The sequence below is a fragment of the Monodon monoceros genome, unplaced genomic scaffold (genome assembly GCF_005190385.1).
Source record: "Monodon monoceros isolate NGI ecotype Baffin Bay Population unplaced genomic scaffold, NGI_Narwhal_1 Super_Scaffold_12, whole genome shotgun sequence".
NCBI classification, from domain to species: domain Eukaryota; kingdom Metazoa; phylum Chordata; class Mammalia; order Artiodactyla; family Monodontidae; genus Monodon; species Monodon monoceros.
In genome coordinates this window covers 146,782,672-146,804,971 of record NW_021703768.1, presented here as the reverse complement: position 1 = coordinate 146,804,971, position 22,300 = coordinate 146,782,672, and the positions used below count along the sequence as shown (strand labels likewise).

At 51.2% G+C, this 22,300-nt stretch overlaps 1 protein-coding gene across 1 annotated transcript in view; it reads left to right on the top strand.

The window, feature by feature from the left end:
• The first annotated feature begins 3,856 nt into the window (after positions 1–3,856).
• STK10 (serine/threonine kinase 10) overlaps positions 3,857–22,300 on the top strand; it is a 120,916-nt gene continuing 102,472 nt past the window's right edge. Inside the window, exon 1 of the mRNA XM_029218226.1 lies at positions 3,857–4,211. Within this exon, the coding sequence (XP_029074059.1) occupies positions 4,056–4,211 (156 nt within the window). The 5' untranslated portion in view covers positions 3,857–4,055. The remainder of the gene's footprint in view (positions 4,212–22,300) is intronic.

The window sequence follows — 22,300 nt, the reverse complement described above, 5'->3', positions numbered from 1 at the left end:
CTAAATGGATAAACAAATTGTGGTATATCCATACACTACTCAGCAGTTAGAAAGAACGAACCACAAATACCTACAACAACATGATGATTCTCAAAAATATGCTGAGTGAAAAGAAGCCAGGCTTAAAAGAGCACTACTGTATGATTCCATTTATATGGTTAACTAGGAAAGATATTTCCAATATATGGTGACAGAAAACAGATTAGTGGTTGCCTGGGGTGAGGCATGTGAATGGGGACTGACTTATGAAGAAGCATACCTTGGAAACGTTACTTAGCCTCTCTAGAGGAAGATAAAGTATCTGCTTTCCAGGAACGCAAGAATGTTTCAATAAATGAAATTTACCATGTCTATAGGCTAGATGAGAAAACTCATGATAAATGCAGAAGAAACATTTGATAAAGTTCTACAGCTATGAGAAAAACATTAGCAAATTAGGTATAGCAAGGAACTTTGTGTGAAGGTCTTTTGTCACAATCTTTGGTAAACATCATACTTAAAGGAGAAACTTTAAACCCTTTTCCATCAAATATTGGACCAAGACAAGAATTCCTATTTTCACGGTTACTGTTTAACATAAAGCTAAAGATTCTAGCAAATGCTATAGGAAAGTAGAAGAAACAAGAAGTGTAAAGGGGCTTCCCTGGTAGCACAGTGGTTGAGAGTCCGCCTGCCGATGCAGGGGACATGGGTTCGTGCCCCGGTCCGGGATGATCCCACATGCCACGGAGCGGCTGGGCCCGTGAGCCATGGCCGCTGAGCCTGCACGTCCGGAGGCTGTGCTCCGCAACGGGAGAGGCTGTAACAGTGAGAGGCCCACGTACCACAAAAAAAAAAAAGAAGTGTAAGGATCGTTACAGCAGAAGCTGTACAAAGACCCGTGACATCTCTCAACTTAGCGGTGTCCTCTTGGCCCTCTAGCAGGGCAGGCTAGAAGTGCTGCCCTAGGGAGCAGCCCTTGGCCAAGGACAGATGAGGTTTAGAGGAAAATTCCCCAGTGTCCTTGACTGTCAGATAGGCTGAGTCTGAAGTGTGTTGCATCATCCTGATCCCCAGAATCCCCCAGTGGGATTAAGCCCCAGTTGGCCACAGCAGTAATCATCTACAAAGTACACCCTTTACTGGCTTCAAGTGTCTCCTGTCTTAGCTTCCCACTCCCTACTGGTGCCTCCTGGCATCACCTCCCAAATAAACTATTTGCATTCAGATTCTTATCTTTGGGGAAATCTAGCCTAAGAATACAGTCAAATGCTTTTTCTGTGACTATCAAGAGTGTGTGATTTTCTTCCTTACTTTGTCAATCCAGTGTCTTACTTTAATGGTTTTTATTCCTAGATAGAACCATTCTTTTATTTCTGGATAAACCTTTCTCAGTCATGATGTTTTTATTAGCCTCTGGTTTCGTCTTGCTCGTATTTCCCCCCGCCCCACATCTATTTCCTAAGTGAAATTAGTCTACAATTTTCTTTTACTATTCCTACCTAATTGTAGTAAAGCTCATCTCATAAAAATGAGTATATTTCCTTTTTTCTATCTTCTTAAAGTATTTATATGAAGGGAGAGATTATTTGTAAAACCACATAACCTGATGTCTTTCAGTGGGGGCAGACTTTAGATTTTTGATGCATTTCTTTATTGGTTATTAGCTTAATTTGGCTTATTTCTTATTGAAATTGTGTCTTTTATATGTCATATCTCATATATTTATATATCATTTGTTTATATCATTTATATTTTCTTCTACATGATTACCCATTTCACATAAATTAAAATGTATTCACATAAAATTGTTTAAAATACTGATATCAAAATCTCTACTGTACCTAATATTCTGTCACTTTTTTCATTTTCATTGTCTTAGGGAATATTTTTCTTTCTGCAACTCTTTTTATCTTTTTGACCAGCCTTGTCCGTTAGTTTCAGAGATATAGCTTTGGTTTTGTTGAACCTCTCTGATTTCTTACAACTGTACTTAAGTATAATTTACATATCATAAGATTCAGCCATTTCAAGTATACAATTTAGTGATTTTTAGTAAACTTGCCAAGTTATTATATCATCACCATAATCCAGTTTTAGAACATTTTCATCACCCCAATAAGACTCCTCATGTCCATTTCAGCCTAGTCCTTGGCAACCATTAATCTGCTTTCTGTCCCTATGGATTTGCCTTTTCTAGACATTGCATACAAATGGAATCATATAACGTGTGCTCTTTTGTGTCTGGCTTCTTTCACTTACAACATTTTTGAGTGAAGCGCTCCATTTTTGTTTCTCATTTCATTTTTTCTGGAGCTATCGCAGAGCCAGTCTCACAGAGTCGTGTGTGGCTTGGCCCGGCTTGGGGATGAACTGGGACTGGGACTCCCAGTCCCAGCCCCTCTAGACTGACCTGTGGTCAGAGCCCCCACCTCCCAGTGGGAAAGCCTCCCCCATTGTCTCCTCACCCCCTTCACAATGTTGGTCAAATGGACTGAAACTAATGAAAGACCGGCCTTCCAGCTTGTTCTGGGAGGTTTAAACTTGGGCTTACTTGGTGAGAGCCCAGTCTTGTGCTGCATTTCCTCCTTTTAGTGATAAAGACCCTCTACGATTGCAACCACTCATTAGGTTGTGGGGACATTTCAAAGTGCTTGGCAACCTTTACTCAGGGCATCCTTTGTGCAGACCACCACCAGTACCCTAGGCTTCTGCATCTGGCTTTCCAAATTTAGAACTATACTTGGTGTTTGCATGTGACTCAGGAAGGGGTGAAAACACCTCAACATGGACCTTCTCCGCAGGGACGTGGTCTATTGGAGTGTGACATTCCCCGAGACTCAATTTGCTTATGTGGGAGAGTTACCATAATAAGCTTTACAGGTTGCCCACCTGCCCACCCCTCAGCACTCGCTGCTTGGAACCTACTTAGATTTAGATACAAGTGTTAACTGTCCTAGAGACAGTTAACAGTAGCAGGTGGAAAACGGACAGGATCGAGGATGATGGTGGTCAAAGAAAACTTCAATTCTATGTATAATGAGCTTATTTTTAAAAATTGTAAAATTAAGAATAAGGAAGTTTTTTTTACCTAATATGCAGATATATTTGAAGATCCATCAGGAAGCATGTGATAAGTAAGTCCCCACGGAGCGCTCTCTCTTAGCCCTGTAATCCTGGCCGGTTGGTGGATCTCGGTGGGGCAGAGCCCCTGGGAAGCAGGAAGCGAGCCGGGGAGCCTGGGTTTTCAGGGACTGACCGCCGCCGCAAGGGCGCAGCATTTCCCGCGCTAGGAGGCAGCACCACGCCGAGCAATCCGCACCGGATCCGCCCGCAGGATGTGCAGCCCGGGGCTAGTGCCCTCGCCCGCCGGGCGCCCCCACCTGAAAAGTGGGCGCGAGCAGAGCAGCCGCGCGGGGCCGTTACGGGGCGGATTCAATGATTAATGCCGGTTCGCCTTTTTGGTCTTTGGACAGCAATCAGTGGGCGCTCCCGACTAACCAATCTGCTTCCCCTTTCGCTCCCGCAGAAATTTTGGGAGCCACGAGACACGGTGGGCCTCCCAGACCCGGTATGGTCCCGCCGAAGGGTCCACTAAGCTCGCCAAAGCCTAGTCCGTGGCTCGCGGGCGTGCGGCGCGCGGGGGACTACAGTTTCCAGAGTGCCCTGCGGCGACGGGCGGAGCCGGGGAGCGCCCGCAGCCAATTAGGGGGTCTCCGGGCGCTGCCGGGGAGCGGCAGGTGGAGTCGGGCCGATGGGCGGGAGCGGGGCCGGGTCCCCGGAACGCGTCCCGGGGCTTGCGGGCTGGGCTGGGGCGCGGCGCGAATTGGGTCTACATCGGGAGGCGGCCCGGAGATTGGACCGAGCGGGGGCGGGGACCGCGGCCGCCTGCGCGGTTCCGGGTGCTCCCGCCGCGCGCAGCCCAGGGCGCACTTGACCGGGGTCTGACTGCGGGGAAGGGCGGGTCTGGGGAGAACCCCAGAGCGCCGCGGCGTCCTCCAGCCCCTCCCTCGCGGCTGCCGGAGCTACAGCCCGAGCCGGCTCCACCTCGCCCGCCGGCTCGCGTGCCCTCAGCCATGGCTTTCGCCAATTTCCGCCGCATCCTGCGCCGGTCTACCTTCGAGAAGAGAAAGTCCCGCGAATATGAGCACGTCCGCCGGGACCTGGACCCCAACGAGGTGTGGGAGATCGTGGGCGAGCTGGGCGATGGTGCCTTCGGCAAGGTTTACAAGGTGAGGGCGCTGTGTTGGTGGTGCGTGGCTCGGGGCGCGTGGAGCGGCTCCGGAAGGAAGGGGCGCTGGCCCTGGTCAGCCTCGGCCACGGCTCGGGAGAACGCAGAGGGCTGCCCGGCCCTGAACTCGGAGTCCCGGGGTCCCGTCCTGGTGATCCTTGTTCTTCTTTGGGGTCGGGGGTGGGGTATCCTCACACAGCCCGGCTGAGTCCCTGCGTGCCGGACGCCCCGTCCGGGCACGGCTGCTGCCCCCGAGCTAAGTTTCTGAGCACTTCCTGTGCGCCCTGCACGGCTCTCGGCGCCGCAGGGGGAGACAAAGAGGGCGCTTATAGGACTTTAGCATCCGAGACGAGGCATCCGCGGTAAAACTGATACTAGGCATACTTTTTAAGGGAGGCCACTCAGATTCTGTGAGAGTGCCGAGGCGCTGGGGGCAGAGAAACTCGGCTGCGTCTGGAAGGGTTGAGTCCGGTGAAGCTGGGGACACACCTGAAGACGAGCCAGAGACGGGAGAGACAGGAGTTGGAGGGGGGTGTTGTCTAGAGTGAGAGGTTAGGCATGGAAATGTGGTCTGGGGCTGGGCAGAGGGGAAAGTCAGGGCCTCGTGAATCCTGCGCTTAGGGGTCAGATTTGAGTATGTGGATGAGTCACAGCTGGGGAGTCTCCCAGTCTGCAGTCACCTTTCCCTAGAAGAATGAAAGGCCAGAGAGCTTTTGTGGAGGGGTGGGTGGGGCAGAGCTGATTATTTGTAGACACGTTTGCAGCAGGTCATTGTCTGGCTTCTGGTCCTGAGAACACATTCTGAGTTGCTCAGTCGTATTGGGGACCCAAACACTTAGAGCTTGACTCCACACTTTCCCTGATCTCCTTTCCCCCAGGAAACTCTTTACTGAGAGAAACCCACATGTTAAGCTGGTGGTTTCTACAGGAGGGCACCTCCTTCCTAAGCCACCATCACTTTCTTTGGGGCTCCTATAGCTTGTAGATCACTCTGACCCCAGGGTTTCCCTTTTAGGAGCCTGGACCACAGAGAGAGCTTCTCTAGGCCACCCCTGGTCAAGACTTGCTCTCTTTGCCTTGAAAGTGGTGGAGAGCCTAATCACCAAAGTGTAGTCCCTGGAGGAGTACCACCAGCATCACCTGGGAGCTCGTTAGAAATGCAGAATCTCGGGCCCCACCCTAGACCTAATAAATAATAAAGTAGGGTCTGCATTTTAACAGATGCCCAGATCCCCCTGATTAGAATCCCCCATGTTACGTGCGCTTTAAGTTTGAGAAACATTGCTCTAGGGGCAATTTTTAAGTCACCCAGGCCCCTCAGGGTGCCTGTTTTGTTCCCTTACCACCTCCCCAAGGAGCCAGCACTTCCTTTTACAGGGTGAAAGCCCCACTGGAGCAAAGGTTCTGTGGTTGGAAGGCTGGCCTCTGTGACACTCATACCTGTGGCTCTCAGCTGCCTTGATTTGCTGCCTTTCTCTGCCTGAGGGTTCTGCACGTATTCCAGGGCCCTCAGCACATACTTCACTGGCACATCTTTTCTTTCCCCTTCTCAGAGCTGCCTCTTCCTCCTAGCGGCACCAGGAAACTGTCCTCAGTCTTGCGGCCCCGCCGGACACCCCACCGGTGTACTTGCCTTCCCCTGATGGAGCCTGCTCTGCCAGGTGTGCTCTGACCACCGTGAGAACAGCTGGACCCTTGGTCAGCTCACCACATCCCCCGCTTTCTCCAGAAGGTTAAGTTGGTGTTTTTAGTGCATGATGTTGTTCTGTTAGGGGCGGACTTTCCATTGCAGTCTTGTCCCTGTCCCCTAATGAATCCTGGCTTCATAAGGTTCATTTTCTTTCAAACCTAAATGCAGAACTTTGCTTCTTGGCTGGTAAGATTTCCCCTTGTCAGTTTCGACTGTCATTTCCTCCTGCTTTAGCCCCATAAAACTCCCTTACAGCTCTGAAAGTTTCATACAAAGGAGCCCATCTGATTCACAAGTTATTTTGTCTCCTCCTGGTTCTCCAGAGCACATGAACCCTGTTAAAAGTGAGTCTAGTGCTCAAAGCTGTGAGCCGGCTGCACCACAAGCCCCTCCCCACCACCTCCGAACCCATGATTTTCTCATAATTAAGACAAGGGGAAGGTAGATCAGGAGAGCTGTGTGATGGCTGACACACCTGGACATTTATTAGGTTCCCTGCCTGGCCTTAGTGTGTGACCCTCTGATCTAACCCAACCCCATGTTACACGCAGGAATACGGGGGCTCAGGGAAAGGAAGGGACTAGAACCCAAGGCTCTGGGCTTAGTTACCAGCTAAGGAAGACCTGTCTTGGATCAGAGATCCCTGTGACCTCGTCTCCTATCCTGAAAAAGGGCTGCTTAGTCAGGCCCTTAGAGTTGAAGTTGAAGCAGGTGTTGCTTTACTAAAGATTCTAATCAGGGACCATAAATCCTTCCCACTTCTTTGTTCCCTGGCATGGCCATTTCAGCAGCACAGGCCAGAGGTTCCATCTAGGTTTTATGTCTGGGACCAGAACTTCCATTTTGACGTGGCACCTTGGTAACCAGTTGGCTGCGAGCTGGTGAAGGGATGGCCAGCAGCACCTCCTCTCCCTGTCCTAGAGCTAGCAGATTTTTCTCCTGGCAGCCTAGGTGGTGAAGGCCTTTCTGAGGATTTCGCTGGTATAAGAAGCCATAGGAATCCCAATTTGTCAAAGGCTTGTCAGAAGAGGACTCCAATTACAGATTTCCTGAGGAGTGTCTTGCAGAGGCTCAAAGCCTAATGTCTTGAGACATTAGTGTCTCACGATGTGGAGCCTCTTTTTCCCTCTTCTCCCTGGTAAATCATCAGTTGATCTCGGGAGAAAAAGAGGCTGGTAGGATTGATTTTTTGCACAGTCAAGTTCATGCTCACCTACTCCTTAAGCGATTTTCAAAAGGAAATCATTTCTCGTTCATTACTAGATACAAAGTAAAAGTCACAAGCTATATAGTTTCAAAATTCTTGCCCTTAGTAATAATCTTTACTCTAAAGACAAGATGGAGGGTTGAATGGAAGAAACTGCTTTCAGCAGGGTGTGCCTGCTGCCCTAGCTGTGGGTGAAACAGGTACTTATGTGCTGAACAGAGACGGGGAGCATGGGGGCATGAAAGAGTTGGGTTAACAGGCTGAGATGATTTTTCTGCTTCTTGAAAATTGCTTTAGTTGTCGTCTTATGTTGTCTTTAAGCTTTTAAAAGGTCTATGATTTTGCAAAATTAGGTGTATAGTACAAATTTGTTTTTCATTAAAAAGAAAAACATTACCTTAAGTCCCGTCAGTTGCTGTTGACATTTTGATACATTTCCTTCCAGACTTAATCGATTTTTATGGAGAAAAAAATTTTTTTAATGTAGGGTTGTAGTAATACACACCTACAGTGTTTTATGTTATCTTTCATTCCTAAAGCCTCTTCCTGTGTTATTCTAAATGCTTCACACATACCTTCTGGGATGGCTCAGTGCCCCCATGATTTTTTTTTTTTTTTTGCCCCCATGATTTTAATCTTATTGGATATTTAAGTAATTCCTACCCCCCCATTTTCTTTTTACTATTAACAAGTTAAAAAATTTTTTTAAATAAATTTATTTATTTTTGGCTGCACTGCGTCTTTGTTGCTGCACGCAGGCTTTTCTCTAGTTGTGGCGAGTGGAGGCTACTCTTCGTGTGGTGCGTGGGCTTATCGCTGTGGCTTCTCTTGTTGCAAAGCACGGCCTCTAGGCACACAGGCTTCAGTAGTTGTGGCATGCGGGCTCAGTAGTTGTGGCTCACGGGCTTAGTTGCTCCGCAGCATGTGGGATCTTCCTAGGCCAGGGCTCGAACCAGTGTGCCCTGCATTGGCAGGCAGAGTCTTAACCACTGCGCCACCAGGGAAGCCCAACAAGTTAAAATTGATTAAATGCTTATCATGTGCCAGGCGCTGTGCTAAGCCCTTTACACAATACAGTCAGGTCTGCTGTAATGTAAATATGCCTTCCTAAAAATCCCTGAATTGTGCAAAACATGCAACAAAAATCAGAGGCCTTGTGAGAAAAATGGGGCTAAGGGCACAACACTCAAAAACTTCATCAGCACATTAGAAAAAAATAAAGATAGGAACCTAAAAAACAAGTAGCACCGTTTTACACAAGTTTTGCAGATAAGAAAGACAAAATTATCACAATAAATACAACACTGAACTGGGAAAGAGGTCTGCAAGGATGCTTGTGGCTGTGGGTGGGAAGCATTGCAGTATGTGAAGCTGTGGAAGGAGGGTTATCTGAAAAGAGGGTTATCTGAAATCAGGGGGCACGTTGGACCCCCAGATGGGGTGGGTGTGGCTTAAAGGTTGCTGAGAGGTGTTTGAGGTGCCTGTGCCATTTGTGCATTCCTTTGCTGCTTGGCTCATCTGGGTGAAGTTTTCTGCGTTCACCCAGTGTTTCTGGCAGACAGAACAGAACATAAGCAAATGTGAATTTAGCGTTTTGATAAAATTGTTCCCTAATACATCAGTGGCGTTGGAACAAAACTGGCATTTTTTAAAGTAAACTTTATAGCAAAGCTGACTGTATATTTTTATTTATTTATTTTTGGCTGCATTGGGTCTTTGTTGCTGCGCACAGGCTTTCTCTAGTTGCGGCGAACGGGGGCTACTCTTCGTTGCGGTGCGTGGGCTTCCCATTGCGGTGGCTTCTCTTGTTGTGGAGCACAGGCTCTAGGCACCCAGGCTTCAGTAGTTGCGGCATGCGGGCTTCAGTAGTTGTGGCTCACGGGCTCTAGAGCGCAGGCTCAGTAGTTGTGGCGCATGGGCTTAGTTGCTCCGTGGCGTGTGGGGTCTTCCTGGACCAGGGCTCGAACCCATGTCCCCTGCATTGGCAGGCGAATTCTTAACTACTGCACCATCAGGGAAGCCCTAGGCTGACTCTGTATTGATGAACAGCTTTGCTTGTAAAGTTTTTATATTTTAAATCATTTTTTTATGCTAGACTCCTAGAAGGGAGTTACTCGGTTGAGGGAGTGATGCATGGCTCTTTGAGGGTAGTTTTTAAAAGAAAATGAGATAAGTTAATAGAAGCCCCCTTCGCCCCTTGCCTTCGCTTAAGAGCCAATCCCCGAGTCCTCTGGGACCCTGCAGGAACCCGGGATCTTGGCAGCAGCTGCCCCAATGGTGGGGACCTCAGGTGCCCCCGGGCTCAGAGAGCCATTGTTAACCCCCATCCTTCGGGTGCTATATCCTGCCCTGCCACCCAGTTCAGACAAAGCTGAGGTTCTGAGCCCTCCCCGGCCAGGCCAGCTCCTTTCCCCTCATCTCTGCCTAAGAGTTTTAAAGCCTGGGTTTCCGCTTCCTCCTTCCTCCGGGGTCTGCCGAGGTCTCCCGTGCGCCTCCCCGCCTCCTCCGGAAAGAGCTCTGCCCCCAGGCAGTAACCTTATTTCCGCCCAGTCTAGTGTTTTTAAACACAAGTCCATGCTATTGTGAGTGGGTTCCTGGCTGGGTCCTAAAACCAAGGTGGCCGGAGCTTCCTGGGGATGTTGCCTGCCCAGGGGCTCTGCCTGGTCTGGAGGGGCAGATTTAGCACTGGCCGCCCTGAGACTTGTTCTGGCTGGGTCTAGAGCAGGCCAGGGTGAAGTGAGCTAAACAACTAACAGTGCCCCCAGCCTTCACCTCCATCCAGGGTCCCCTGGCCTCCCGAGGTTACCCGGACTAGGGGGAAATCCCCAGGGGCTGCCGCCCCACAGGCCCCGAGAAAACAGCCCAGGATGGTCACTCCCAGGCCCAGCTCCTGCTGAGGCCAGTGGAGTAGAGTGGTTAAGGGAAGCAACTGGGGCTCAGGAGGATCTGGGTTGTAACCCCAGACAAGTGATCCCCCGCCTTCTGAGCCTCAGACTCTTTTGTCTGTAAAACGGAGGTGATAATTTGGAGGACGATGGAGGACGAGATGAGCTAGGGAGGTGTAATACATCCGGCACCTGATCTCCATCCAGGAAGTGGGCAGGAAAGGATGATAGTTCATTATGGTTGATGCTCTTGCTATCAAATGGAGAAGGTCCTGGCCAGTTACTGCAGCTGAACTGGGGACAAGCAGAAGGCCTTCAGTGTTTGTAGCTTGTCCATGATACCAGGCTCCCCACCTTACTGACATTTGGGGCGGCTCATTCTTTGCTGTGGGGGCTGCCCGTGTATTATAGGATGTTAGCGGCATCTCTGGCTTCTACCCACAAAAGTACCACCACTGCCGGCACCTCCCCCTCCACCCGCAGTTGCGAAAAATGTCTCTGGACAAGGCCACATGTCCCCTGGGGGACAAGATCACTCCCGTGGCGCACTGCTGCCTCATACAAATGAATGTGCCTCGATTCAGTTCAGCAAACAGGCCGCGTTCACCTGTGTGTATCACATCCCTGGGGGTGTGTGATGAAAGACTCGGGCCTCACAGCCAGGCAGACCAGTGTTTCAATCCTGGCTGCCCCACTTCGCCGCTGTGTGAAGTCAGGCGAGTGGCTTGTCTCTGAGCCTCAGTTTCCCCACGTGTCCAGTGGGGCCGAGACCAGTACTCACCCCACAGAGCAGCTGTGAGAATCAGACCGGTAGCTCATAGGTGCTCAGGATGGGCCAGGCGCCTGCCACCCCTGCTGTTTTCAGGGCCACACGGGGGAGGAAAAGAAAGCTCTGCTAGGGTGAGCGAGCTGTAGCGGGACCAAGATGGGGCTAGAGTGAGAAGGGACGGCTTCCACCGGGCGGGGCGGGTGGGACGGGATAGAAGGCTGGAGGGAAGGAAGTCTGGGCCAGGAGAGGCCAGACAGCGAGGCCTGCCTGAGGTTGTCCCCTGGTGGCCCTTGAGCCAGGAAGGGCCTGCAGATGGGTTTGTGTGGCTCCCACGGTGGCTGAACCAAGTTTGAAGTGATTGCAAGCATTTTGAGATCAGGAGAGTTCCCATAAGAGCCCTGGTCCCTGTCTTGTGTGGAAATATCAGATGTGCTGGTACCGCCCACGTGTACTGCTGCGGGGCCACATCTGCTGGAAGTGAGGGTCAGCCTCTGGGGCAGCGCTGTCCAAGGGTTATGTAACAGGAGGCACGTGTGCAACTTACAATGTTCTAGTAGCCTCATTCAAACAAGGAAAAACACCAGGAGAAATGAATTTCAATAGTATATTTTAATTATCCCAGTATTTCCAAAGTATGATCATTTCGGCATATAATCAATACAAAGAAAGAGTTATTTAAAGTTCTCATTCCATACTAAGTCTTTGAAATTGGTGTGCGTTTGGCATTTACAGTGTGTCTCGGTGTAGGCCAGCCACGATTCAGGGGCTCGGTAGTGACCTTGGCTGCTATACTGGGCAGCGCAGATCTGGCCTCTCTGTCCGCCAGCACCTGGTGCCCTCCCCCTGGTCCACTGTACACATTTCAAATGCCTCCTCAAGCCCAGCAGTCAGTGGGTTTGGGAGCTGGGCTTGGCCTGGAGAGCTGGCCAGGGCGGGCCAGGTCTAGAACAGTGTGTGGGAGCCAAGTCAATAGAGCCTTGAATGCCAAGTTGAGGGGTTTGAATATGGCGGTTACCGTCCTGCCTGCTCCAAGCCTCCGGGGTCTGACCAGGTCATGAGGTCAGCCTTGTGTGGTGTTAGAGAAGAGTGATCTTTGGATGGTCACCAGATGGGGAGTGGCTTGCCCACACAATTGGGGGATGCCAGAGCCAGGTATCCTGGCTGCCCAAGGTCAGGGTAGCCACTGATGAGTGAAGGCTGGGACAGAGTGGCCACGTCTTGGTGGCTGGAGCTGGTGGGGGTGGGAGGAGGACCAGAGCTGTGGTTGGAGCCCAAGTTAGAGTCCAGGGAGGGGAAGTGACTGATGGAAGGGGACTAGCTCGAGAGGGAGATGTTGTATGTGGGTGAGAGGCATGGAGGATTCTAGAGAATTAGGCCTGGTAGTCAGTAAGGAAAGAGAGCAGAGTCGGTGAGATGGGAGGGGAAGCTCACGTTTGCCAGGGACTAGAGATGGTCCGGGAACTTGGATGCGATCCTGGATCCTGGAGTTAAAGCCTGGCCCTCCCTCTTGCAGGTTATGTGATCCTGAGAAAAGTACTTACCTGTGCCTCGGTTTCTTTAGTTGCAGAAAGGTACTACTTCATAGGGTTGTTGGAGTATGAAATAGCCCATGTAAACCACTTAGTCCAGGACTCTGGAAAAGCTCACATGGGTGTTAGTCATTAGCATGATCAGCTGAACACCTCCTACATGTCAGGCACCGTGGGTTCCTAGGTGAACAAGATAAATGAGTGGGGAGTTGACTTTTGCTCCATTCATTTTTTTTTTGGCCTCACCGTGCAGCATGCAGGATCCTAGTTCCCCAACCAGGGATTGAACCCGTACCTGCTGCAGTGGAAGCACGGAGCCTTAACCACTGGACCGCCAGGGAAGTCCCACTCCGTTCTTATCTGTCCATCATTCCATCCTGTATTCTTCTACCAGCCCCATGAAAAGCAGGAGTTAGTATCCCCACCTGATGATGCAGAAGCCCAGAGAGGTACAGTGACTTGCTCAGCACACACAGCTCTTCCGTGGCAAAGTTGGGACTTAAACCCAAATATCTCTGGCCAGGAGCCTCTGCCTTTTCTGCTGTACAATACAGAGGGGAAGACAAATGGGCTTATTGGGAGGAGAGGGTCCAGGGTCCCTTCAGTGTGGCATCTCCTGTGGCCTTGACATTTGTGAGCCCAGGAACGTGCCCCTTCTTCGGGCCTGCCTCAGCCTCCACTGAATCTGAGCCCTGGGATGGCGATGGTGGCCTCTAATGCGGAGGAAGTGGTGATGGTCTTGGGCAGGGCTAGCAGAGGAAGTGGCAGGGGAAGGGGGCGGTGTCAGGGTGGGGAAGCTGGGTGCTCCTGAGGCCCTTGTGGGCCCTAAGGTGCTGAGCACTCTTGTAGGCTGCCGGCAGGGAGGGAGGGATAGGCAGGGAGGAAGGGACTTGCAAAAGAGCTTCCTCCTTCCACCCCCTCCTCCCGCTCTCCATGTGCTCACTCTTCTTTCTCTTCCCCTTTCTCTCTGCTTTCCCCTTTGCTACAATTTTTTTTCTTCCTTCTCCTATAGCTTATTTTTTCCTCCTAAGAACAGACTGTACCAGAACCAGAATTCAAGCCCTAAGGGTGGCAGGTGGAGGGTTAACCACTATGCTGGTGACTAAAGAGTTAACATTAGCCAGCCTCCAAGTCTAAGGAGGATGGGGGCCACTGAGAGCAGTTGAAGGAAGCACAGCCTTTTCTGCCTCAGGACCTTTGCACTTGCTGGTCCCTCTGCCTGCCACTCTCTTCCGATGACTGCACAGCTGGCTCCTTCTCATCCTCTGGGTCTCAACTCCCATGTTCCCTCCTGACCACAGTGACAGCTCCCTGCTGATTTCCTTCAAGCCTCCTGTCACAAACTGGGATTCTCTTGTGTGTCTCCTTGTTTATTTTCTTTCCTCTCTGGAGAATGTCAGGTCCTGGAGAGCAGGGAATTATTCATCTTTTGTGGATAACAGGTATGTGGTAGATACTGAGTTAATAACTGCTGAAGGAATAAACGAATTGTAGTAAATGCCAGACCCAGGCTCCCCCTGCCTCTCTTTAGGCAGGCCAGCACTGTGGTGATGAGTGCAGGCACTGAAATCAGTTCTGAGCTTTCTCCTGGCTTTGCTGCCTGCTTGCTGTGTGACCTTGGGAAAGTCACCTCACCTCTCTGAGGCTCAGTATCTTGAGCTGTAAAATGGGGATCAAAATAGTGCTTCCCTCAGGGAATTTGTGAAGATGGAGACGTGTGGCCAACCCTGACACCGTGCCCAGCATGGAGGAAGGAGAAGTGCACGGGACGGTTGTCATTGTGATGATGATGTTCTCTGCGGGTTGACTAGATTGCCTGGCCTGGCTTTCCGAAGGTTGACAGGCAGATTCCCTTGAGGCTCATGGTCCACCTCCCCTTGCTTGTCACACTGGAGGCTGCTCCTGGGTAGACGCTGGTGTGTCGAGTCCCGGGGATCAGCCTAAAGCTTACGGCTGTGTAATGAGGATGAACATGGTTCAGTGACAGTAAAGAAGGCTCCATCCAGCCTTTGAGAAGTTCCCTGCCCGGGGAGGGCAGTCTCAGCTCCATGCCCGCCCTGTGACCATTTGGTCCAGGATAGCCAAGGCCATCCTGGGTGGCCAGAAGAGCAGCATTCATGGCCTGGAGGGAGAAGCCAATGCCGGTGCCTCACTTCCCTTCTCCCTCCTTCCTGGAAAGCTCCAGCCTGTCTTGTCTGGCAGCCCAGACCCAATTCTTGGCCCTCTGAGGTGGTTGTCACAAAGCTGGCTTTGTCGCCCTGAGGAATGACCCCATCAGAGCTGGCATGCCTCTCTGTTGGGCTTTGAGATTCTTTCTACCTTTTTTTTTTTTTTTTTTTTTTGCGGTACGCGGGCCTCTCACTGTTGTGGCCTCTCCCGTTGCGGAGCACAGGCTCCGGACGCGCAGGCCCAGCGGCCATGGCTCACGGGCCCAGCCGCTCCGCAGCATGTGGGATCTTCCCGGGCCGGGGCACGAACCCATGTCCCCTGCATCGGCAGGCGGACTCTCAACCACTGCGCCACCAGGGAAGCCCTCTTTCTACCTTTGGTTTGCATCTTGGTGGGCTCTGGTGCCAGACTGGGTAGGCCTAGTTCTTTCTCAAGCCTCTTTTTCCTTCGAGTGTCTACAACACCCCCGCACCCACTTCGAGGTGACAGCTGGGGCTGAGGAGAGGTGACTGGTGTGCCTCCGTTCATGAGGAATCTGGAACCCCAAGCACCAGTGCCAACCTCTGTCCCCCATCCCGAGCGTCTGATCTGTCTGCAGGACCGCCTGCAGGGACCATCAGGGTGCACCTCAGAAGACCCCTGAATCACCCCACACCTCCCACAAGAGTCCTCCTCAGAGGCTCTGGACTGGGTGATGCCCTTCATCCCATGAGTCCCAGCAAGGCCATTGTCTTTGCTGAGTGACCTTGGGCAAGTGATGTCACCCCTCTGAGCCTCAGTTTCCTTTTCTGAAAAAGGGGGATAATACAGTCCCTTTCATAGGTGGGACCAAAGTGTCTTTACACCTGCAAACTTACAAGGCCAGTGCCTAAGGGCACACAGCAAAACTGACCCAGGCTTGGCCTCACATCTCAGTGCTATCTAGGGTACCCACCTGTGTGACCCGTGAGGCCTGGAGTGACCCTGCCACTTGGAGACCTGTCTGGCAACCTGTAAATCAAGTCTCAGGCTTTTGGACGCAGCACCCTGTGACCAGGGTAGAGAGCCCAACGACAGGGGATTGGTTAGACCTACGGTGGGCCCACCATTCAGTGTGCAGTAGTTGGAGGGGATGCTGTGGAAGGTGTTTTGTGATCGGAAGGGCTGTTCGTGGCATATTGCTAAGTAAAAAGGAGAATGACAAATCAATGTATACAGTTGAATCCCATTTTTATGAAGTATGCAAGGACACATTTGTGGAGAGAGAGAGACAAGCGTGAGTGGACAGTTGTGGGGCGTGCACTACGGCCCAGTCCTGCTCTAAGCATCTTTGACTTATTAACCCACTGAATGCTCACAACAGCCCATGAGGCGGGAACTGCTAACATCTTTATTGTACCAAGCAGGAAAGTGAGGGACAGAGAGGTCACGTAAGTCCCCTGGGGTCACACAGCTGGGAGGTGTTAAGGTGGGGTTCCAGACAAGTCCACGTACCTCTGTACTGTGGAATCCTGGGAGGAGGTGCTCCAAGATGCTTAAAGCGGTTGTCTCTGGGACGATGCCTGGTTTGATTTTCTTCTTTGGACCAGTATGTTTTGAAGATGCTCTTTAACGAGTGTGTAATGCTTTTGGAATAATAAAAAACAGCACAAAAAGTACTGTTGATTGAAAACACAGGGCAACCTTAACTTCTCTGAGATTTGGGACTGACTAGAAAACAGGGTTGATAAAAGTACGTGACCCCCAGGTTGTGGTGAAGATTGAGTGAGGTGAGGCTTAAAGGTGCCTGCATGTGCAGGGAGTGGGTCCAGGGCGGCGGCCCGGATAAAGGTGCTTCCTTCCTGTGTGCCGTCGACCCCAGGCCACCCGCCCCCCCCGTGACTCAGCACCCAGTCCTCTCCCAGTCCTCTGGGTAGAGGGAGCCTGGGAGAGGTGGGAGCAGGAGCCTCAAGGAGGCAGAGCCCACGTCACCTGTCCCACCTGCTTTATCAGTGATAACGCGGGGTTGGATTCCCCAGAACTTTTGAAGAGCTGAGATCTGAAACCTCTCCTATCCCCAGCCAAGTTGGACAGGTTGCCCGGGTTTTTAGCCAAGGCTATGACATGGTATCTTTGGGGCCAATCCTGTTCGGGTTTTACTTTTTTATTTGCTGGCCCAGAAGGATTTGGCGCCTCAGCTTGTCCCTGCTGTGCCAGGATTGCGCGCCAGGCTTCTCCTCCCCAAGGGAGAGAGTATTAAATGCCCGTCTTTGGAAGCCATGTTACTCCTCTGCCTTTGCGCTTCATAATCTTTGCCGTCCTTAAGCGTTACTTGTTCTGAAACTCAGCCGTTTCATTTGTCACTGAACTGAAACTTGGCCCGGTGATTATTGATCAGGAAGTGGTTTCCTCTCATTAACTGTGTATGTCCTGGCCCAGGCAAAGGCTTTGGCTTTCCCAAGGTAAAGACGGCCCATCTCCCCAAACCAGAGAACAGATTAGATTCAGGAATCTAAGTGTGTTGAGGGGACAATGGACTTCATGCCACTTTCCTTTCTTTTATGTGGAGGGCCTCATTTCTCTCTGTTTACAAGGAGATACACACACCGATTCATTCATCCATCCATCCACCCACCCATCCATCTGTTATTTTAAAATACTTATTGGCCAGATAGAATAATAGGTACCTTGGTGAACGAGATAAACATGGTTTTAGGCTTTTGAAAACCAAAAATACACAGTCCCAGTGAAGGTAGTAACAACCAATAGTCAACTGACTAACCCGTGGTGGCTTATAAACTTTTTCATGTCACTGGAATTATCTACATCTCCATGAGGAAACTAAAGTCTAGTTTCCTGTCTTCACCAAGGGCACGTAGCTGGTAAGTAGTAGAGTTGGAATTTGAACCTAGGTCCTGTGCTGTTTCCATTCCAGAAATCACTTGATAGGAATTTAGCCCATTTCTGGGACTTCCCTGGCTGTCCAGTGGTTAAGACTTGAACCTCCAGTGCAGGGGGTGCAGGTTCAATCCCTGCTCAGGGAAGTAGGATCCTGTATGCCGTGTGTTGAGGCCAAAAAAAAAAAAAAAATTTGCCCATTTTTCAGTGTACTAAGTTGGGGATATTGGATGGAGTAGCATCGGTACTTGTAAAAAGAACTTTGTTGGCTGTAGTATAGAGGGAAGAAGAGAGGCTGGTGGTTCACAGAAGCCAGCAACAAGGTAGGCTCTGGTACCTTTTGGGAAGAAAGGAAGACTTGATGATTGCCTGCTCCCTAGACATACCTTTCATTCCTTTTTATTCCTCTCCCCCATCCATCTATTCATCCTCCTAGTCACTCACTTTCCTACCCATCTGTCAATCCATCCATCCATCTGCCCACCCATCTATCCATTCATCCTCCCACACCCCCATCCTTCCATATGCCTTCCCTCCCACCCATCCTCCCATTCATCTAGCCACTTACCCATCTGCCTATCTGGCTAGCCGTCCTCCCATCTTCCCACACACCCACCCTCCCATGCTCCCATCCATCCACTGGCTGTTCTGTTCTAGGCTCTCTGGGGCAGGACAAGATGAATCCGACACGGGCTTAGCCTTTCAGAGCTCACAGCCAGGTCAGAGAGAATTTGTGAACACAAGTGACTATGGCACCAGATGGTCTGAGATGAAAGCCCTAATAAGGTGTGAGGAAGTTCTAGCAGGGGAGGGGTGCTGGGGTGCTGGGAACATTTCATGGAGCAGGCTGTGGTTGAGTTAGACTTTGTGGGATGGTTAAACCACAGGTATGGCGAAGGCACTCCAGGTGGAGGAAAGAGCATAAAGAAAAGCATGGAAGTAGGAAGCAGTCAGGCACTGGCTGTGGCAGGAGGTGAACGCAGGGGAGCAGTGGGATCCTGGACAAGTGAAGGGGGCAGGTCACCAAGGCTTTGGGCCAGGGAACTTGGGCTTGATCGTGTCAGCAGCAGGGAGCCATTGAGGGTTTGCCCTAAGAGGGTCTCTGGTTAAAGGCAACGGAGGGAGCCGTGGGAAAGGGGGATTGGCACACACAGCAGTTGGGTGGGAGCCCCTGGAGATTTCCCTCTGGAGGGCTTCTGAGGGGAAGGAGCACTGGGCAGAGAGCTGGACCTGAGTCGAACCCTGGCAGCCACTTCCTAGCTGTGTGATCTGGGACAAGTCACCTTCTCTACCTGGACCTTCGTTTTCTATAGGAGGAGGTGGCAGTACTTTGCATCCCTCGTGGACCCGTGCTGGCTAAGGTGGGGCGCTCCTTATCCTGCTTCAAGAGACCATAGGAGGCCTCAGCAGGCCTTTTTCTTCTTGGCATGTGGTGCCTATGGCTACACTCTGCCTGCCCACTCGTGCCCAACAGCCCGGGGGCGGTGGCAGCATCTGAGCCCAAGGCCATATCTGCCACCCATCCTGTCCGCAGCCCTCAGACCACCCTGTTTGAGTTGATGTTGGGCCCTTCTCCTGCACGTAGCCGGTTCTGCTGTGACCCTGTTTCTTCTGGGGCCCGATTTCCTCCTTCCTTAATAGAGTTGAAGCCTTTCCCGCCATTGGTAACCGTCGTCACCACGCAAAGATTAAGTGTGTTCAGGCAGGGATACCACAGCTGTATATTGTGGGGCACAAACCAAGCCTCTTCTCGGTTCCAGTGGCCTGAACCTCATTTGACACATGCCTGGCCCAGCGTCCAGAATCAATCAAGGGGATGGGGAAAACAGAAACCTTTCGCCTTGACTGCTCCATTCTTCAGCTCTGACCCACCCGCCTGGGCTGCTCCTCTGACAGTTCAGCTGAGAGCCTTTCCTCGCGCCTGCTGCCCAGCCAGGTTGCTAGGCGACCTCACGAGCATATGATCACCACCCAATGTTCTTCTACCCACTTTCTGCGCTCAAGCCCTTTGTTTCTTCCTAGAGAAAGAAATGCATGTTTCTGAGGCTGGATCTGGGAGTGCTTTAGATGCTCCCTCACCTCTGTGAGAATGCCTTTTCTGCCAGGTGCAGCCTTGAGTGCAAAGCTGCCCACTTACCAGAACTTTCTGCAGTGATGAGACTGTTCCGTATCTGCTATATTCAGTATGGTAGCCACTAGCCACATGTGGTTATTAAGCACTTGAAGTGTGGTTAATGTAACCGGGGAACTACATTTTAAATTTCATTTAATTTCAGGTCATTGAAATAGCCACATGGGGCTAGTAGCTACCATATTGGACAGCACAGCTCAAGTGGGTTTCCGAGAGGAGAGAGTGCCCATCTCTGGAAACATTTAAGGCAAGATCTGGATGAACTGGTCAATTTCTGTGCCCCAACCCCAGTCTGTCCTCACCGGGCCCCCTGTGGGTAATTGCCAGATGTCATTGGGTGAAAATTACCTTTAGAAACCACTTGCATCCCTCATGCAGTGCCTCAGCACCTCCCTGTCTGGAGGCACACACAGTTTTCCCGGAGTTGTAGCTTAGCTACAGTTTTATCATCATCCAGCTTTGTTTACTTATTATGGCTTAATTATTTTTTCTCTTTATTATTTTCCTAGTTATCATTTTAAAGGGTCGCTTAATATCCCACTAAGTTAAACGTCATCCTATAGTTGAACATTTAGGTTATTTCCACTTTTTTCGCCATAATTGTGGGCTAATGTGAATGTGATCCTAGTACATGTCTTCTGTTGTCTTTTTTGGAATTATTTCCTGGCCTTACATTCTCAGGAATGAGGGCTAATAGGCTTAAAAGTTATTTTCAAGGCTCTGGAAACCTATTGCCAGTTTTCATCTTTACAAGATTGAACCTGTTTATATTCTTGTCCGTAATCAGTTTATGCATTTTACCACCCGTTTGGTTACCAGCAGTAGAGGTGGTCATTTTTCCTTGCCTTTTTTTTTTTTGGCCATACCTTGTGGCATGTGGGATTTTAGTTCCCCGACCGGGGATCAAACCCGTGCCCCTTGCATTGGAAGCACAGAGTCTTAACCACTGGACTGCCAGGGAAGTCCCTTGCTTTGTTAATTTAATAAGTGTAAAGTGATCTTCTCCGCGTTTTGGGAGGAAGAGTCTTTTGGCAGAAGAATCCCATGGTTTCTGTCCGCCTGTGGCCCGTTAGTAACCACGTTTCCCATCTGGGTCCCTGATCCTAGATTATCAGTCAGGTCCTCCGAGACGCCTCCGTGAAGGTCACTTTGTAGGTCATGGTGCCCTTGGGAGTGAAGAGCACCTCGTTACCAGGTGTTGCATGGTGAAGTATTTCCATAGACGTCTGCTCTCTGCTGGAGTAACCTCAGCGTTGGGGAGCACATTTCCCTTTTGGTGCAAATGACAGTCATTCAAAAGGGAGTTCGTTGGTTCCCTGAGGAAAGTCTAAGGGCAGATCCTTCCTTCAAGATCAGCTGGCTCCAGGTGTTCGCAGACCCTCGGCATCTGCCCTCCTCCATTTGTGGCTGGTCTCGTCTTCCCTGGTCTTGGCCTCACCCTCAAGCAGGCTCTTCAAAGGGGTGGCAAGGTGGGCTACGAGACCCTCCAGCCTTCTGTTCTGCCAGTTTAGCAACCCCAGAGAAAGAAAAAACTTATTTGCTGATAATTTTACAAAAAAAAAAAAAAACAAAAAAACCACTCAGGTACGACCCTGTTGGCCTGCCACTGGCTGTGACTGAGAGGGTCAGGACTGAGTGGCTGGGCTGGGCTGGGCTGTGTGCCAGGACCAGGTGGGCTCAGCGGCGCCTCGTGAATCCCTCGCACTGAGACTGAAAGAGAGACGGCTCCCAAAGGGAGCTGGAGTTGTGAATCCTCAAGGGAAAACGGATGCCGGCCAGTTCCCCTGCTGCCCCGCTTTAGGATTCATTTCCAGGCGGCTCCACGGCCTCCCGGGCCTGAAGTGAGCCGTGCCACAGCAACACGCCCTCCCAGGCCCTTCTGCTTTTGTGCTCTCATTTACTCTGTTTTGGTTCTGCAGATAAGGCAGCTGTCACAGATCAGACTCTGGGCACTGCATGACCTACACAGACTCAGTTTCCCCATCTGCAGACTGGGAATTGGGAGTTGGGGTTTAGGAGGGGCGGCTAACGTTCCTTCTGGTCCCTGAGTTCTGTGATATCAGCCCTTTCCCTGGAGGAGGAGGGAGGGACAGAGTGATCAGCCTGCAGCCAGGAGGGAAGAGGAGGGCCTGGGGGCTGTGCCCAGCTGGCCGTCTCTGTGTGGTTGACTTTCAGGAAGCTCCCAGTCCCTGACTGGGCTGGCTGGGCACTTTGGGTGGGACAGGGCTTCTTCTGGGAGGGTTGTTCCCACCTTCTTCGGGCTGGGTCCCGCGCCGCACAAGGGGGAGGATTGTTCGCACAGAGGTGCCTGGGCAGAAAGCACAAGTGGCCACTGTGTGTGTGCTCTCAAGGGTGTGGGCTGAGGCGTTAGTCATTGCCGGCCAGCGGTGGAGGGCTAGGTGGGCGCTCCCCCCATCTTTTGCTGGACCCCAGTCTTGCCGCAGCTGGTGGGAGAGACGGACGTCAGAGGCCACAGACGGCCACTTGTTCTTTATATGACTTCTTGCCTATCAACTCCCGTGGGTGCCCCGTCCACGTGGACGCCCTTAGCTTTCCAGTACCCACCCACTCCCCAAGATGCCCTCACATCAGACCCTGGAGAGAGCTTGGTTATCATTTCCCCTCTCTCCTACGGCACAGAGGGCGATGCAGAGACCCAGAAAGGACCTTGGCAGAATATACAGGCACCTCTGGCAAAGCGGTCATGGACTTCGAAGTCACACGGGCCCCAATTCAACTCCCAGCCCTGCTGTTTTACCTGCTGTGTGACCTTGAGCAAGTGACTTCACCTCTCTGAGCATCAGTTCTCTTACATATATAAAATGAGGCTCTTAATAATAACACCACCCTATTG